Genomic DNA, 20,549 nt, shown 5'->3' with positions numbered 1-20,549 from the left:
ATGATTTGATTGATTTTGCAGTTATTGTATTACTTGTTACTATAAGATTCTCTTGGTAGTAGCAGAAGTGTGGGGGCAGCAGCCCCGCAAAAGTGGGGGGTAGGGGTGGCCGAAGAACGGAGTTATTGTCCTGTCGAGTTCTGTGAATGCGTAATTTGCCTATTCAATAGTTGGATTGCATGCAAATTTGCTTCTGAATTTAGCAGTAAATGCAAAATTATCATTTGCTTTGTTTTGTCATGTAGTTTGGTGCTCAGTTATTGTTTAGTCATCGCCATCATTCTGCTCTCTGATATTTTTCTCTGCTGCCATGTGCTCTGCTGAGTTTTCTTTATTTTCAGGTAGGTTTTTGATGATTTGATTGATTTTGCAGTTATTGTATTACTTGTTACTATAAGATTCTCTTGGTAGTAGCAGAAGTGTGGGGGCAGCAGCCCCGCAAAAGTGGGGGGTAGGGGTGGCATCCCTCTAAAAAAAGCATTTTTTTAGACATTTTGCGCATTAACAATGAGCAATTCTCATTGTTAATGTACATGAAATTGCCTAGTAGTAATAATTTATGATCACAAAAGCAGGGGTTTTAGGGGAGCATCCCCCCCCCAAAAAAAAAGAAAAACGAGAAGCATTTTTGTAGATGTGAATGAGCAATTCCAGGATTGGACCAGGGTATTTTTGCACCCTGGGTAAAGAGATTTTTCGGCACTTATTTATTAAGGATATACATTTTTTTTTTTTTTTCTGCCTCATTGTTCTGTTTTTGGCACCCCATAAAGAATGATGCCTCAGGAAAGGGCCTGTCATATCATTCTTTTGCTACTCATTTTAAAAAAATTGCATTTATATTCACCATATTTCTTGCTCCCTTTTGCCATTAATTTTTTCTTCACTTTAGCTCTGACATATTGTGATATCATGTGACATCTACCTGTAATGTGCAGGCGAGGAGGAGAGGGAGAAAGCAGTGATTGTGGATGCCCTCGCCGGCCAATCACTGCCTTCTTCCTCTCTTTCTTGCCAAAGTATGGAGGTGCCCCCATAAACTGGAGTTTTTCCTTGAATTGAAGCAATAGTGGGGGTATTGAATTGTAGCAATAATTCTTTTTAAAACTGCGCCAATAATTTCCTTGGGACTCTGTTTTATTAACTTCGTATTGTTTGACACCTTTTCTTATATATCCGCATACGCTGGATATGATCCTTTGAGTGCTTGTGTTTAGTCAAAGCTCTACACACATTATCCCAGTCATTGAATCCAGTTACAAATTTATTTAATGAGGTTGAAAACAATTTGCAAATGAAACAATACACTGACTTACTTGTCAGAAAAAATTAACCATTCACACTTTTCTTTGGTTCCATTAGTTTTCTCACCATAAAAATTAGATTGTTGAATATTTCTATAGTATACTTTGCTTTCAAATTTTAAATTCTACTGAAATTCTGATGTTTATTTATTAAATAGTATTCTACAAACTTATTACTTAGGCTTGCATGTATATTTACTGGCCATTCTGCAATATCTTTCAGTTAAATTTGAGGTGACATACCTTTACACAAAGTAATATCAGTAATTTGATTTACACTATCTTCTTGCCTCTGTGCTTGTTCTGTATTTTCTTCATGTTGGTCACGTTTGGCTAATTAGCATTAGCAATAGTAAAGGAATATGGTACAAGAAAGCATGCTTACCGTATTTCCCCATGTATAAGACGCACCCTTTTTCGAAAAATTTGGCGTCTAAAAACTGGGTGCGTCTTATACAGTGGTTGTAGATTTTTTTTACTTGCATTTCCTGCTTTTTGCACACCAGTGTACAATTATAAAGATATTAAAATAGCAAACCATTTCTGAGAAAGTAATTTATAATTAATTAATATTACACCTAGTGGCATATTCAGTACAGTTAATTTCAAAGTTTGTAAAGGAACAATTTTAAAGAAAGAAAATTGCTTTTTTCATTTCATATGATCCTTGAAGTTGTCAGACATTCTCTCAGATATGCCAGACAAGCTGTACTTGCTACCTGGGAGTCTAAAACACTGATGGAACTGATATTCGGGTGATGGTCAAATCAAGTGGACCCAATTTCAATGAAGTCCAGATGGTCTGTGGCAGCCAAATCCTCTGCTTGCACCTTCATAATGGTGGGACTGTTAGTAATCCTGGGTATAACCTCCAAGCACAAGCACACTGTTGGTGGCCACCTACGTGTGAACCAACATAGGCGGGGGTCAAGGGGTGGTGCCCACACCACATGGAGGAATGCCGTTTCTCTGTTACCAGGCAATACTAGGTAGTAGATGACTCTCATCAACTGGTGCAATACCACCACTTTGCTTATTGGAGGCTTGAAATGGTGGAACCCATGTTTAGTCTCCAGAGCTAAGTTCCAGTCAACCCTTCCCACCTCTTCCATCATGCAGTATGACATGACTTTTGAGGTTATGATGAACATCATGGTGAGATCCAATCTTCCTTACATTTCAAGGGTACAGCTCTAAAATGGTGTTCGCAGGCTGGCCATTAGTTAGTACACCAGACCGAACCTATTGGTAACTCTCTAGGAGGTTTCCAGATCAGCTAGTGTATAATCCTGCTACCTCTACTCTGCCAGTGACTGGAGGGAGTCCGAGTAGTGTGTATGAGGGGGGCATTGTCAAGGCCACATTATGTCAAGGACCTGGGTATATTCTTACCATGTGTATGCCATATCCAAAAATTGCATTACTTCATACAGAATGTCCCCCCCCCCATTTTTTCTTACTATTGAATACACCATGAATTGTCAAACTAAGAATAAGCTTCTTATCTGGAAAAAGATCTAAACCTCCCAAACATCCTAGTTCATTTCACAAATATATGTGGTCTCAGTTCTAATCTCAATGATGACCATTTCCACTTGCAGTCTGCCAAACCCCCATGTACTTTTTCTGACAGAATCTCAGTTATTGGTTGATTCAACTACTGCTCATCTCAGTTGCCCAAATTATTTGCTGTATGATTCCTTTCACCTCAAAGGTGGTACTTGAGCATATGTCCATTTCGATATTCCCTGTCAGAGACTTAGTAATTTGGAATCTCCCCTTTTTGATCTTCTCTACCTCATTCTGTCAAATTCACCTGTTGTCTCTACTATTCTCTCAACTCCACTAATCACTTGGAGCTCTTTGACTTCCTTTCTTTGCGACTTGACTTTCTTCGGTCCAACTTTCCTAACAGTGAGGTAATTTTCCTTGGTGATTTTAATGTTCACAACTCCAGCTGGCTTCTGTTTTCTAGTCACACCAATCCAACTGGTCAAGATGCTGAGGCTTTTGTAATTAATTAATGACCTTACACAGATTGTTCATTTACCTACAAGAATACCTGCCAATCCTAACTATACAGTCAACACACTTGATATTTTTCTCACAAACAACCCTTCTAAGTACACGGTTGAAGTGAGTGGTCCTTCAGGCACCTCAGATCACAATTTGATGATTGTCGCTTCTCCAATGGAGCCTTTATATCATGGATATTCCCAACCTCGTGTTGTCTGGCATTACAAGAATGCAAAATGGGATGACCTGTGAGACTTCTTTTCTTCTTTTCCTTGGTCGGATTACTGTTTCAAAACTTCTGATGTCAACGTTTGCTCAGATCGTGTCAGTGAAATTATTCTTGTAGGAATGGAATCCTTTATTCCACACTCCACTTTAAAATATCATCCTTTATCTAAACCTTGGTTTTCCAATAAATGTGCTAAGGTTATTCAAGAGAACAATATTCCATATCATAATTGGCTTGTTTCCAATTCTTCAGTTTCATTTTCTGCATTCACCAAAACTCGCAACAATTGTAAAGCAGTTATTAATCAGTCCAAACTATATTTTGAACAGGCTAAGAGTAAAAAACTTGCTTCTTGCCCTAATGGTAGCTGAGCATTCTGGTCTCTTGCCAAACTATTGGGCGCAACTTTCGCCCATCTCTGTCGAAATCAGATGGTTCTGTTGTCACTTCAGCCAAGGATAAAGCTGACCTGCTAGCATCCCATTTTTCTTCCAACTCATGTATTAATGATCTTGATAAAACACCTCCCACCATTCTCAACAGGCTTCATTCAATACCTCCTGTGGCCTTCTGTCAAAAGGATCTCAGAAGGATTTTGATGCTAAGAAAGCTCCAGGTCCCGATGGTATTTCTCCACTTGTTCTCAAAACCTGTGCTCCTGAACTTACTCCTGTTCTTTGCTGCCTTTTTTTTCACTTTCTTATTCCAAAGGTGTTTCTCCTTCTGCTTGGAAATTTTTCATATCTAGCCAGTTCCCAAAAAAGGGTGACAAATCCCTCCCATCCAATTATTGTCCTATTGCAATTACTTCTACTCTTTCTAAAGTAATGGAGAAATCAATTAACCGCCAACTCTAAAAACTACCTAAAAACCTTCCGTCTGATCAATGATCACCATTATGGATTCAGTGAGTGTCGATCCATTGGTGATATTCTGGCTTATGTTACCCATTCATGGACAAATTCAATGGAAAAGTTCGGTGAAACACAAGCAGTTGCTCTTGACATCTCAAAGGCTTTCGATCATGTTTGGCATAAAGGTCTTCTAAACAAGCTTCCATCTTATGGTTTGCCAACTGTTTTTTGTAATTGGTTATCCAGTTTCCTCTCTGATCTCTCACTGAGGGCGATGGTAGATGGCTCTCTATCTTCTAACTTCTGCACTAATGCTGGTGTCCCCCAAGGTTCAGTTCTTCCCCCCCACTCTTTTCCTCTTGTATATCAATGACCTTCTTCCATTGACTGGAAATCCTATCCATAGTTTTGCTGATGATAGCACATTGCATTCCACTTTCCATTTTGAGAAACCTTGCCCTGCTCAATCAGCTTCAACTTCTCGAATATCCGCTACCAGTTCCTTAAATGCCGATCTTCAGGTAATTCTCGAGTGGGGCAAACACAACTTAGTTGATTTCAATCCTTCTAAAACTCAGTCTTGTCTTATATCTCGCAAAAAGGATTCTTCCTGCTCCTATGCTTACCTTTGGTGACCCTCCGATTTCTAGGCAAGATGATATATCTCTTTTGGGGATTACCCTGACTTCTAAACTTTATTGGCACAAGCATTACAAATATTGCTTCCTCTGTATCTAAAAAACTTGGTTTTCTCTTTTGCTCTCGGCATTACTTTTCTTCCAAACAGCTATTCACTCTGTACAAATCGCAAATCTGCCCTACCGTGGAATATCGTTCCCCAAAACCTCTCTCAGGCTTCTAGACTCCATTCAGAAGAGGGCAGTTAGGTTAATTAATGACTCATCTCTAACAGAGTCTCTCCACTCGCTGTCTCATAGATGTACTTTTTCTGCTGTATGAATTTCTACAGATACTTCCATGGGCACTGTTCTTCTGAGTTGGCTTCTATAATTCCCGCTCTATCTTTCAAAACAGTCCGAACACGTACTGCCACCAGCCATCATCCATTTACTGTTGAACTTCACACTCACGGAACCAACTTTTCATCTTCCTCGTTCATTCATTCAACTGCCATTTGTATTTCCTGTAAACAAATATCTTCTTTCATCTTCTCAACCTCCAACCCAAATATGGTACTAAGTACTATTGGTTCTAATATGTCTCATGTTTGGGGTTTTCAAAAAAAAAAAAAAAAATATATATATATATATAAAAATTTGCTGCTATTATGATTAATGCCTTTTTAAATATTAATATATCGTTGTTTTAATTACTGTTTCATTTATTTTGTTTATTGACAATATTAGTTTTTTAATATAACTGATAATGATATTGATTCAATATAAAAAATTACATCAGTAAATACACTTGAATCGATTCATATTTTAAGAGCGAGAAACCAAAAAAGCTTTCAATAAAGGAAACGTATGCCACAGCCACAATAGATAATGAAACATTATATAGGTATGAAATTTAAATTTGCTGTTACAACAGAATCAAAATTTATTAAACTACAACACTACTTTCAAAGATATAGATACGTACCTATATTTACTTCAATGTATGCACTCTTAAGTATCTCACTTCGAGTTTACACATCAATTGCTAAATTAAACTAAATGTTACGGTTTTTCAGTCTGCAGGTTCTTAAATCTATGGGTGGTCCAATTAAAACAATTTCTGTACAACAAATAAAATTGCCATAGAACGAATGGATTTTAAGAGACCATTGGATACGCATTGTTCGCATCTCAAGCCTTCAGGCAAAAGAGCAGCTTCTGCAGAAAGCACAAATTAAGAGCTAACGGGATTAACATTCCACAATTCAGTGGTGTCTGTAACATTTACAACCACCTCTCTCACATGCTGTACTGAAAAGTCACTCTGGTCAACTGCTTTCTTGTGTCCATAGCCAGTGGAAAAGGTTAAGGCATATTCTCTATGCGGACAATGCGCCATGGTCAACCTGTGTTCTACTTTAAATACCCTATTAGAGAATTAGGAGAAAGCGATTTTCCTTTATCCTGGTCATCTGTTGTTTTGTAGAAATGAGTCATCCACACTTCCACTAAATTTCACTTGTCTCTGTTTGCATGGTAGCTAAAAGTGGGTCCTGGTTTGGATCAGGGTGTTAAAAAAAAAATTTGATTAAAATAAAAATTAGTATTACAGAAGCCCTGTGAGGCCCCCTCAATGGTGAGGCCATAGGCTAGTGCCTCATGTGCTTGTTCATAAGTATGGCCCTGCAGGGGGTAATTGTGCAGTCAGATATGAAGTTTTCTGAGCAGTGCAGACAGGCAGCCAGAACAGGTCATGAGGTCTTGTCAATGATATACAGGAATTTTGCTAGTAGGGTTGGTTGGTTGTTTCTTCGGATTTATTGGCGCATTAGCAACTAAGGCTATAATGCGCCAAAGCTAGTAGGGAAAAGGAGGTGATTACCGCTTTGTATAAGGCAGCGGTCAGGCCATGCCTTGAGTACTGTATACAGATCTGAAGGCCCCATTTTAGAAAGGATGTAGAGTTGCTAGAATGAGTACAGAGAAGGGCAACAAGATTGGTGAAAGGAACGAAGGGGTCCTCTTACCAAGAAAGGCTTAAGTTCTGCAAATTGCAGCATCTGGAGACTAGGCACCTGTGAGGTGATCTGATTGAGGGATATAAGGTCCAACTAAGGTCATATTGCTCCGGGGATATGCGGTGGTCATTCCCTGACCTTTCCGCATCCTCCGTATTTGGTGGTCACGGGCTCGAACCCCAATCTAATCAAGGAGCATGTGCTATGCACTGCTGTTCCTGCCCACCTGGCTATGGAGGCACCTATAAATTCAAGGAAGAACTGAACAAACTTTTAGACCGAATGAATGGGTGAAATGGGATTTTTTTTTTTTTTTTTGGCAAATGCTGTATAAACTTGCTTTCTTGCATCATATGCCTCTAGTAATGCTAATGCTAACAGTTCCACATCCTTCCAAAAATCAACCTTCCAGACCTGTATGCAGTGCTCTAGGTGTGGCCTTACCATTGCCTTACACAGCAGAATAATTATCTCCTTATCCCTGCTGGCAAATCTCCTGGCAGCCCATATACACTGCTCAGAGAACTTCATATCTGACTGTACAATTACTACCAAGTCTTTTTCATTCTCTACTAGTTTTTGTGCAGTTTTTCTAAATTACTGCTACCCATATGCAGTACCTTACATTTGTCAATGTCAAACTTCAATTGTTACTCCTCAGCCAATCTGCCTAATTTTTCTAGTTCTTCTTGCATATCATACCTGATTAATACCATTAACTATGCTGCCAATCTTTTTTAATAGAACCCTCTTATGAAGAAAGTCAAAAATGTGCCTTTGGGAAAAAAACTCTTTTAAAAAGTTTATCTGAATATATTAGGTAAAGTGTTGTTGACTATACAGTTTCTGAATTCAAAGTTAACCATGAGGCACAGCTGTTGATTCTTCCAAAGTAGTTCCTCTTTATTCTTGAAAACAAATTAGAACCAAAGCAAATTAATGTTTAATCTACAGCCACTATCATAACACAAACTGCAATTCCACAATCAAAATAAAACTTAAACATCAGCCTTAATTAGGATATGTTTATTTGTTCAAAATGGAAAAGAAGCTTCATGCTCATAGTACATTAGGACTGAAATTACAAAGTTAGGGTAAATATGTTAAAGCCAAAATGAATTATCCATAAAGAGTTTTACCCACCTTTCATACTGCATAAAGACAATATTCCATAGTTCAACTAAGTCTGGCCGAGATTTATTTATTCTGTTCCTGGCAGAGAGCATCCCATCTTGTATACCGAGATGATCGTAATGTATCTCTGTGCATGGTCCACACGGTCCTGTATCACCCATATCCCAGAAATTTTCTGTTATACCAAAAGGTAAAATACGACTTTCTGGAAGCCTAAAATAAAAAGAGATTAAAAAACAACACTGAGCACCAAACAGCAACTACAAAATAAACTGAAAGCTAAGATGAATTTATTCACAATTACAGACATCCTCTATTTACTATGGCCAATGTGTCCCTGAAACATATCATGTTAAACAATTTCCACATAATAATCAATCATGTTAAACAATTTTCTCATGATAACCAATCGGGTTAAACAATTTTCTCATAATAATCACTGACTAAAAATTTTGTGGATATAAAATTCTTTAAAGCATTTCATGTTATTAAATATTCCATTTATACACCAGCACAACCACAGAAATCAGAATAGTTCACAAATAGTAATCTGACAAGAACATTATCAGATAGAGATTCAAACTGTAATCAACTCAAATATGTGTACTACCGTACTTTTACTTTGACCCCATGGATAGATGTCACGTCTTTAATCTCTTGACTGCTATAAATGTATTTAAGTTTTTGAATATTCCAAAAATAGTTCCTGTGAATTAAATAGAGAAAAAATTAAGGGGAGTTCTGCATCACTGCATAAACAACATAGTAGTTAAAAGGTTAAATTAAACGATATGCAAACATTAAATAATGCTCATGAAACACAAAATAAATCAGTGTTAAATTTTTAATCTATAAATTATAAGAAATGTAAGCTGACATTCTCCAATAAGATAGAATTTGCCTCATAGAGAAGCAAGCTGTAATTTATGGTGAGTTTGAGAAAGAGTGAGGGAGGGAGCTAGTTGTTGAAAAAATGCATTCACGTACTTATAAATCCCTCACAACTGTCATCAAAAAATAAATAAATAAATAAAATCAAGTATAGTCACAGAATCAATAGCTTTTGCAAATGGAGGGAGAAGTGGTATCTGAAAGTAATGGATGAGTGCTTTAGCACTTTTTTAATGGGGGGGAGGTGTTGTTTAGTATGCACAAACTTATTCGAATTCATTATATCTTGATAATTAAACTATATGCCTTTTCTATTGCTTTGTTGTTATCTGGCAAATGATAAGTGTTTTGGTATCTTTATCTTCATCATTCCCTAAAGCTAATTCCATTCTCTCCAGTTCAAGCAAGTCTATTTCATAAATGTCCACTGTGAGAATCCAACATTTCATACATATCACCTACCTCATCTCAGTGAAACCCATATCATTTACAAGTTTAACTATTTCAGTTTTTAAGGCATCAAATGAAAAAACCAAATAACTACAGTTGGTTCCCTAGGTGCATTTTCCTGATGATAAGATGCACCAGATATATTTTTTTCAAATTTTGGGGAAAAAAATATTTTATTGCATATATTGAAACACATATTCACATAGAAAAATGTCAGTGTAGAACAAAGCTTTTATTTGCCATAGAATGCCAAAATCTTGGCTTTGCTGTGACAAGATTGCCATCACACTCATCTATTACTAATATTATGGTCTAAATGTTCACATTCATCAAAGGGTGTAATATCTTCAGTGCTATCAAGTGCATTGCTGATTCCAAATTCCTTGAAAGATGGGAACTGTCTTGTGTTTCACTAATTCCCACACTTGTGAAATTGTTGGTCACTACAATCATCCTTTTGGTGTTAAATCATGATTTGGTGCCTCCATTCAGTTGATCCACTGCTTCGTGTAAGAATACTCCAATGGATTTGTCAACTGAGATGTCCAATGGCTGCTCACTGAGACCTCTTGGCATTACAGTTAATTCAATAGATTTGATAATAGAGAGCTATTAAGTGCTCGATAATTCCTATATTCTATTATATTACGAAACAACAGGGATTACCTTTATTTAGATATAGGAAGCTTCTTTTCCAATCAACTCTCCTGGTCCAACGTGCTAATAATTCTTTGGGAAGGGGATATCAATTTTACAAAACATGAGGGACATCTTCCCCACTGTCAGAACTGTAGTGTTCAGACCCCTCGGTCTTAACCTTGAGCACTCAAGACTTCTGTCTTCAAACACCATACCTCTGGCAGCAAGGAAACCATTACATGGATTGACATAAATTTAAATTTTGAAGGTCTAAACCGCTTAATAAATATGGGCTGATTATTTTCTTTGGTCCAGTAGCTTGACATTAAAGTTAAATTTAGGGTTTTAAAAAAGTTTAATGGATATGGGGGGGGGGGATTATTCTCTACATTCCTGAAGTCGGACTAGAACTTTTCAGGGCGTCATGTTCACAGGAATAGAGCAACTCACAATTAATCCGAAACTTTTGTCTTATGTTGTAGTGTTTGTTCTTCACGCATGCGTATACGTGACCAATCGTCGGACAATAGAAATGGTCTACGGACATTGATTGAAGTTTCATGTAGTTTCATCTCTAAGGTTTCCACAATAAGTAGTTTGTGGTAGTCATGTTGAATATTTATAATTTTTGTTTCATTAAAGCCGAATGAATGTCGTTCATTTATTGCGTGGAATGAAAGTTCCGATGTATTTGAACGACCCGCCCACACCGAAGCTTGATGTTGTTTTGCTCGAAACTGTGCCACTCCCATGGTAGATCCTACATAAACAGCGTCGCAATTTTTGCATGGTCACAATATACAGCATCCCATGCAAAAATTGTGATGCTGTTTATGTAGGATCTACCATGGGAGTGGCACAGCATTGAGCAAAACAACACCAAGCTTCGGTGCGGGCGGGTCATTCAAATGCATCGGAACTTTCGTTCGACGCAATAAATGAACGACATTCATTCGGCTTTAATGAAACAAAAATTATAAATATTCAACACGACTACCACAAACTACTTATTGCAGAAACCTTAGAGATGAAACTACATGAAACTTCAATCAATATCCATAGACCATTCCTATTGTCCGACGATTGGTCACTTATACGCATGTGTGAAGAACAAACACTACAACATAAGACAAAAGTTTCGGATTAACTGTGAGTTGCTCTATTCCTGTGAACATGACGCCCCGAAAAGTTCTAGTCCGACTTAAGGAATGTAGAGAATAATCCCTCCCCCCACATCCATTAAACTTTTTTAGACCCCTAAATTTAACTCTAATGTCAAGCTACTGGACCGAAGAAAATAATCGGTCCATATTTATTAAGCGGTTTAGACCTTCAAAATTTAATTTTATGTCAATCCACGTAATGGTTTCCTTGCTGCCAGAGGTATGGTGTTTGAAGACAGAAGTCTTGGGCACTCAAGGTTAAGACCGAGGGATCTGAACACTACGGTTCTGACAGTGGGGAAGATGTCCCACATGTTTTGTAAAATTGATATTGCCTTCCCAAAGAATTATTAGCGCATTGGACCAGGAGAGTTGGTTGGAAAAGAAGCTTCCTATATCTAAAATAAAGGTAATCCCTGTTGTTTCATAAGTTAATTCAATACATAATTCAGCAACCATTCTCTTTGTTGTCTCTCACATGTGATCTGAAATGGTTACACTGAAAAAAGCTAGTGTTTTTTGGAAGACCACCTGAGATGTTCAGAACATGCTTTCTCTATCCATGCTAAAGATAAAAACATCACTGTTCATGCCTAGTATACACCTTCAAATTATAAGATACAGAGGAATTTTAGGCAACATTTTCCAAGGAAAAAAGTACACCTTATGGTCTAGAAAATGTGGTATATGTTTAAGTATAAGCAATCTTTTACTGTAGTAATATTTATAATTCAAATATTACTTACCCTAATTGTAACCAAATTTCTTTGCATTCTACATCAGCTTCCAAATGCAAATTGTCATCACCTCCAAAATAAGTGACATACAGCCGTTCAGGTGGAATCCTATAAATATTAGTTAACAAATCCCAAGCCATATAACAAGCTTCTTGCTGAAAACAAGTTTAAATTATATGATATTAGTAATTTAAAATGACCAATCAATTTACATATTCAGAAGTAACACTATAACACTAGTTTGTTGTACATACTATATTATGTATGTAATTTTGCTACAATTTTAAGATAAGAAGAGTATGAATTAAAACTGATTCACACTTTTCATTAAAAATATAATTTTAATGAAAACTTTGCTAAAATAAAAATATTTTTAGGTCCCAGCTTCTTTTCCTTATTATCGATCAGTCTTGTTTGAATGAAACAATTTATAAAAATTTTGGTCTGACAAATTATTTAAAAATTACCTACTGGCTTACAATGAAAGAAACACTTATTGGAAAAGTATGAATGGAACTGTGTAGCCCATATTGTAAATATGGCTATGGCAGTACTGTATTTGCTTTAAGGAAAAAAAAAAAAAAATAGAAGTTTTAAAAGTTGCTATAATATCCTTTATTACATTTTCCATTTGAATAATTCTTTTGAATGATTTATATTTTTTCTTTTATTCCTACAATACCCCATATTTTCAATTGCGCTTAACATGTTCACTAAAACAAACTGCAATTTTTGTGCTTTAATGCACATATGCATCCATTCAATTGTGGTTGATAAATGAGTGCTGTAAAAGGAAAGGACTATAAAGTGAACAACTGAGTGACACAGCATTAATTGAACCACTGACTGAACCATTACAGCAACATTACAGCTGGGATTTTGCTTAGCATTAATTGCACCATCTAGAGAGCCCTATAAAATCTGTATACTTGGTTCAAAGTTTCATATGTTCTTCACTTACATTGAAGTTATTTTATCTAGTTTAGCATTTTTTCTTTGCTTATGGTGAAGTTATTTTATCTAGTTTAGCATTTTTCTTTGCTTATGTTGAAGTTATTTTATCTAGAAAAATTTTTTGTAAGAAAAGTTTTCTAAGAAAAATTTTATCTTAGAAAATTTTTTGAAGGTTAGGCTGAATTTTAATTCTTTAGTCTGCAAAAAACAAAACATCAGTGTGTGAATACTGATAAAATTTTGTGTAAAAAGTGTTTTCCTATAAACTCTCACTATAAAGAACTGTTATAATGGATCCACAGTGTGGAACATCAGGACTGAAAAGGAACAGGTTGGACAGTATGTTGAAGCTGATAACATAGAATCAGTTCTTTATAATATTATCCGATACTGAAATAGAATTCTATTCAAGTGACGTGATTCTGAATCCCATTCAAATGCATCTGTTGATGTTAGAATGCTACAAACAACAGATACTGGAATTACAAAGGGGAAAAAATAAGTATCAGTTTGCAACACAGGAAGGAATAACCTACTCTTTATTTATAAACAGTATGCATTATATATAGCATCTTGTTCATTTGCAAACTTTATATAGTTATCTTCGCTTTATGTCTCCATGCTGGAAGGCCATCAGAATTCTCTTCTGTAATGCACTATATTACAAAAATATAACTTTCAGTGTACCTTCTTGTCTCTTCATAAATGTACTGCTTTGTTGCTGGTATGTTACTGGTATACTGTAAAATGGCATGAAAGCATTGCGTGCTGAAATAAATAGATTGAAATAATAATAATAATTATTAAAATTAATAGTTTACTCAAGTTGAATGTGAATTTATGATATCAGGAAAAGTATATCATTAAGATGTCTCAAAACGATAGAAATAGGACTGAAATGAGGTGAGTGGCATTTAACAGTGATTCTTCAGACACATTAGTACAGCAAGGGTAGTACATGCGCATTGTGAACAAACGTTATCGTAGATATGAATAAAATAATATCAGACAAATAATGTATTTCTGGATAATATGCAGCCTTTCCAAATAAAAATGTAGAACAGTCCACACAAATGAACAAACAGGTTAGTGACATTTACAAAGCAGCACATTACACTATTGTATGTGGGACAATAAATAGTTATATTTACTAGAAATTAAGACTGATAAACTGAAACAGGTAGAGGCAAAGCATGTAATATATAATATAGCAAGTAATTGTTATATTAAAAAAGGAAAAAATTCAGAAAATATACAGAGCCAAAGATTCTGTAAAGGCTAGTGAAGTAACTGCATAATTCTCGTCTTGTAGTAGAAAACTATATTCTGATTGAGCATACTGCCACAGATAATCGAAAGGGCAACCATCAGCATTAACACCTTGTCAAAAAAATATTGTGAAACAAAAAACACTGCTATGATGAATGGGCAACTCTACAGTGAGTATCTGACAGGCAACAGATGAATATTTCTATTACACACACACACACACACACACACACACAGAGAGAGAGAGAGAGAGAGAGAGAGAGAGAGAGAGAGAGAGAGAGAGAGAGAGAGAGAGAGAGAGAGAGAGAGAGAGAGAGAATGCAGTGGGTACAGTTCCATGATTTCGACTGAAAAATGGAAACAGGTCATATGGAGTAAACAGAAAAAGTTCAATCTTGATGAGCCAGATGGATTGGAAATTCTACTGGCACAATATTCACAAGAACAAGGTAACAGTCTCAAAGCATCAACAAAGAGGTGGTAATGTGAAGACTCGGAAAAATTTCTGCAGTAGTGAAAAGACAAGTTTATCGGTGCATTCATGTATGTATCTATATGCATGAATGCACTGATTATTGAAACCTTCTCAATCAGCATCTCCTGCCATTTATTGAAACTTTAAAAGAAATTTAATAAAAATTTCAGCAATGTAACGCACTGGCTTAAGAATAGTTCCAACTAATGGTATCCCTGTGGTGGACTGCCATCACGCTCACCTGACTTAAATTCCCCATAGAGAACAAGTTCAAAATTATCAAGAAAGATGTACAGAGATGGTGACCAGTTTAGCAAGGTGCAAACTCTGAAAAAGAGCCATTTCCCAAACGGCATGAATTTACAGCTAATCAATTCTAGAGACTGAAAGGCAAACAGGGTACTTAAAATTATTGTGAAGCAAGGTGCTTTTATTGAATATTAATATTGTTGCTTGATTTATTATGTAGCATATCATTTTGGAATGAGTCTCTGATACCTTGAAACTGCTATTTTGATAATAAATTTTTGCATGTTTATTTTTATTTTTTTTTTCACCTATAAATAACTACGTATTTATCATAACAGTAATTTTCACCTCAGAAATAACTACATGATACTACACATTCCGCTTCTGACTTACCTTTGGCATCTCATATTGTGGAGTTATACTTCATAACTGGGTTGGCATGATTGCAACACCAGGGTACCTGCCCACCCACTGATGATAGGCCAACAATCCTTGAAACAGTGCCGTCTAGGTGGTAGTGGTGGTATCTGCTGAGAATAAGTAACAATAGCCTTCTCCATTGGTGAAGCGTTACTTATTTGAGGTAATGCAATACATGGTAACTCGTTGTGAAGGTAGTCAAATATCAGATACAATTAAATCAATGCCGTTTGTTGCAATTCATTGTTTGTTATTTGTTATTTGGTTTTTAGGAGCATTAGCAACTAAGGCCATATTGCTCCGGGATATGCGGTGGTCATTCCTTGACCTTTCCATATCCTCCGTATTTGGTGGTGATGGGCTTGAACCCCGGTCTAATCAAGAAGCGCGTGCTATGCACTGCTGCTCCTTCCCACCTGGCTACGGAGGCACCTTGCAATTCATTATTATGAACAATGAATGGTGTTTTTCAGTGAATGTTCTATCAGTGAATTTTAAATTTGTAATGTATTATGCCTTGCACATTTATTTTTTCTTAGTAATTTGCAAAAAACAGAATGCTTATCAAATTATAAAAAAAATATTGAGTCAAACTGAGTCAAAGGAGAAAAAGCAAAAAAAAAAAAAACTGTGCAACTCATTAAATTTTACTGCTGCATGATCAACTGAAAGAGCACTTGTAAAACCAGTTATGGATACTAACCTTAAAATAATTCCCAAAAGACCAATTTCCTAACATTTCAAAGAAGGTATGATGGTACAAATCCTTTCCAACGCAATCCAAGTCATTATGCTTTCCTCCCAGTCGGATACATTTTTGATTATTTACAGCTCTTTTCAGAGATTTCAGTGGATGGCTGGATGGCAGTGTCCCAGTAAATAATGGCTTAAACTAGAAATAATCAAATAATAGAAATCTAAAGATATTTTAAAATTTTATTAACAGAATATTTCATTTAAGATAAACAAAACCATAAAATTACTAAGAATGAATTTTTATGTATTTTCCTTCTAAAAGTTTTCACAAAATAATCAAAGTACATTAAGGAGCACACTATCTTTAGAAATACACAATAAAAACTTTTGATAGGGAAAACCTGCATAGGCCATATTAGCCAAGTAGTCAGGAGTGAGAGTGCAGTAACACATGCTCTTTGAGTGAACTGGGGTTCAAGCCATTGACTGCTAAATATGGTTAATGTTTGTATTGATAATTTATTGTAAACTCCTCTGACCTGGTGGTCGTGCCAGAGTATAAACAAGTAATTGGAAAAAAATTAATAAAAAAATAAAATTCAAATAAATATAATACATACAGGAGTTCGGTAACATTTAGGGCATACTTTTAGTATCAATTGAGGCCCAGTAAACAATGAAAAAAGCTTATATAAACATGTGTTCAATTCTGAAGAGTTAGAAATTATGGCTATAAATAACTGTGTAGTTTCTGATAGTAAAAATTAATAAATAAGAATAAGCAGACACATATCTAGTAAAATCTTAATTCATAGTGGGTATATATTTGCTTATTCTTATTTATTTTTTATAATTTTTTACCACTGAAAACGACAAAGTCATTTTTTGAAATTAAAAAACGGATGGAGACCATAACTATTCAAAATAAGTACAGGTCACTGTTGAAAAAAAGCGTGAAGTAGGGTTGAATTTGAAAGTGTCTGCAATACTGCCCAGACACGATAGGAGGGAGTATATGATGAGAGCCTTGTCGATCAATTCAGCCCTGGAAAGATTGTGCAAGGCTCAAGGGGTAGAATTTTTTTCAGACTGGAATGTACTTGTTAACAGGAGAGATTGCTTCTACAGGGATGGGATACACTTAAATAGAAAGGGTGCAAGAATATTTGCTGATGCTATCGAGGCAGTGTTAGGTGGGTCGGAAAACTGCTAGCTTGGGGGGAGACAAAGACTAATGGATTAACAGTAGCCACTGGCAAAGGTGAAAGAGATTCTTGCACTGCTTCTATTGGAATGAGCAGAAGCCTGAAAAACAAGATGCAGGATATTTCAGAGACTGCTGGAAGTCATTGCGGTACAAGTAAACACATGGGTTGTGTTAGGGTAGCTAAGAATAGAAACAGGTGCATGTATACTTGCGTGTACACCAATGCTAGGAGTTTAGTAAATAAATTTGATGAATTTGAGGTATTGCTCAAAACATCAAAGGCAGATATTGTTGGGATATCAGAGATGTGGTGTCACACAGATATAAGGAATGCAGAACTGGAATTTGGGGATTACAATGTGTATAGAAAGGATAGACAGGACAGGAGGGGAGGAGGGGTTATGCTATTAGTTAAAAAACACATAAATTCCAAGGAAGTGAAGCCAGTCGACATCGATGGACAGGGCAGTGTTGAGTCAGTTTGGTGTGACATAAGCATAGGTAAATCAAAATTGAGAGTAGGAGTGTGCTATAGGCCTAATGACTCTGATGAGTATAATAAGATACTGTACAGGGAAATAGAATGGGCCAGTAAATCAGAGAGTCTTATAATGGGGGATTTTAATTTCCCAGATATTGACTGGAATTTGTGGGTTGGTCACTCACACACTAGCAAGGCTTTTGTGGATTTATTGGATGATTGTTTTCTACACCAGCATGTTCGGGAGGCAACTAGAGGGAGTAATACTCTTGATCTGATTATCAGTAGTGATTCTTCATGCATTAGGAATCTGCAGATAAAGGAACCACTGGGTGGCAGTGATCACAGTGTGCTGGAGTGGGATTTACTCAAGGAGGTAACTACCATCAGAGGTAAAGGGAAGGGTTTTTGCTTTCGTAGAGGTGACTATGATGGTCTGAGACAGTATTTAAATTCTATACAGTGGGACCAACTGATGATGTTACCAACAGCAAATTCAAAATGGGAAGCACTCAAGGAACTAATCTTAGAAGCTACCAGGCTTTACATACCAACCAAGAAATATTGTTCAAGGTTCAGGCCTAAATGGTTGTCAGATGAACTAATGAGACATATGGCAGAGAAGAAAAATGCATGGGATACATACAAATTAATGGGTGACATGGAAGCCTATGATAGATATAAGTTGGTCTGTAACCAAGTCACAAAGGAGATTAGGCACGCAAAGGCAGATTATGAGAAATCCTTGGCAAAGGATGCAAAGAAAAACAGAAAAGAGTTCTTTACCTATTTAAACTCAAGAAGGAAAGGGATGAATCAGATTGGTCCACTGGATGTTGATGGTTCAACAGTTGAGGATCCAGCTCAGGTGGCTAACAATCTAAATGAGTATTTTGCATCTACATTCACACATGAGGAGTTATTCAGGAAGGGGAATGTCGTAGGTGAAGTAAACATTGGCAGTGAGCTAGATGATTTTCTAATAACTGAGAGGAAAGTGGAGGAGAAATTGTTGAGGATAAACATAAAAAAGGCATCCGGGGTGGATGGGATCTATCCAGTTATATTAAAGGAGGCAGCAAAGGAAGTAAGCAAACCCCTAGCCATAATTATGAGAGCTTCTTTGGACTCAGGGGAGGTACCCATAGACTGGAGATGTGCAAATGTAACCCCAATTCACAAAGGAGGATCAAAGGCTGACACAAGTAATTATAGACCTGTTAGTTTAACTTCTGTTCCAGGAAAATTAATGGAGGCACTGGTTAAAGAAGCACTGCAGGATCATCTGGACAAGAATTCAGTTATAGCTCAGACACAGCATGGTTTTGTTAAGGGAAAGTCATGCCTGACCAATTTGATTGGAAACTATGATGCAATCACAAAAGAACTGGATGCAGGGAATAACTTTGATATTATACATTTGGATCTTAGAAAGGCTTTTGATACTGTTGCACATGGAAGACTGCCGCACAAATTGGAGCAGTGTGGCATTGGAGGCAAATAGCTGCTATGGATAAAGGGATGGTTGAGGGGGAGGAGACAGAGAGTGGTAATCAATGGACACTGCTCAACGTGGACTAATGTTATTAATGGAGTCCCTCAGGGTTCAGTGTTGGGTCCATTATTGTTTTCTGTATTTATAAATGATATTGATGATGGTATATCAAGCTTAATGTCCAAGTTTGCAGACGATACAAAGGTTAGCAGGGTTGTTAAGGACACTACTGACGCTATGCTGCTGCAACAGGATCTGGAAAGGTTGAGCAGATGGGCTGAGAGGTGGCAAATGAAGTTTAACATTGACAAATGTAAAGTACTACATATGGGAAACAGTAACCCCAGATCAACGTATCAACTCTGTGGTACTACGCTGACAGTGGTAGAGAATGAAAAGGACCTGGGGGTAATTGTGCAGGCAGATATGAAGTTCTCTGAGCAGTGCAGACGAGCTGCAAGAGTAGCTCATGGTGTCTTGTCAATGATATACAGGAAGTTTTCTAGCAGGGACAGGGATGTGATTATTCCCTTGTATAAGGCATTGGTCAGGCCACACCTTGAATACTGTATACACGTCTGGAGGCCTCATTTCAAGAAGGATGTAGAGCTGCTGGAACGAGTACAGAGAAGGGCAACAAGATTAGTGAATGGAACAAATGGTTGCTCTTACGAAGAAAGGCTTAAGTTTTGCAAATTACAGAGCCTGGAGACTAGGCATCGGCGAGGTGATCTGATAGAGGTGTATAAGGCTTTGAATGGCTTGAGCATGCTCAATGCCGATGGGATTCTTCCTCTTGCTCAGAATAATCACCTGAGAGGGCATAAATTCAAATTGAGGAAGGACGGATGTCGGATAGATGTGCGGAAATTTGCCTTTAGCCAGCGGGCAGTTGGTTTGTGGAATAGACTCCCATCGCTTGTTGTTGAAGTTGATAGCCTAAACAAATTTAAGGCTCAGCTGGACAGGTATTTTGAACAAAGGGAGGGGTGAAATGGGAGTAGTGGTTGTTTTTTTTTTTTTTTTTTTTTTGGCTGATGCTGAATAAGCTTGCTTTCTTGCATCATATGCCTCTACTAATGCTAATGCTAAAATTGAACACATTTACATAAACTTTTTTCATTGCTTTCAGCTTATGAACAGATCTTAAAAATATGACCCACATGTTATGAAACACCCTATATATATATATATATATAGAATATTTCATTAAGAAGAATGGTTGCACGATAAATGGTGAAAGTTTGC

At 36.7% G+C, this 20,549-nt stretch overlaps 1 protein-coding gene across 2 annotated transcripts in view; it reads right to left on the bottom strand.

Annotated features, from left to right (window-relative positions):
* Positions 1–20,549, bottom strand: part of LOC150079536 (alanine--tRNA ligase, cytoplasmic-like) — a 292,244-nt gene that overhangs the window by 235,566 nt on the left and 36,129 nt on the right. For both annotated transcript variants that reach the window (XM_090382564.1, XM_090382565.1), the window contains exons 3-5: positions 16,126–16,314; positions 12,065–12,210; positions 8,185–8,388 (exon numbers count right to left, since the gene is read on the bottom strand). In XM_090382564.1, coding sequence (XP_090238690.1) covers positions 8,185–8,388; positions 12,065–12,210; positions 16,126–16,314 — 539 coding nt within the window. The remainder of the gene's footprint in view (positions 1–8,184; positions 8,389–12,064; positions 12,211–16,125; positions 16,315–20,549) is intronic.

Source organism: Mastigoproctus giganteus, chromosome 10 (genome assembly GCF_048544385.1).
Source record: "Mastigoproctus giganteus isolate SK-2022 chromosome 10, ASM4854438v1, whole genome shotgun sequence".
NCBI lineage: Eukaryota > Metazoa > Arthropoda > Arachnida > Uropygi > Thelyphonidae > Mastigoproctus > Mastigoproctus giganteus.
This window is presented reverse-complemented; position numbering and strand designations above follow the sequence as displayed.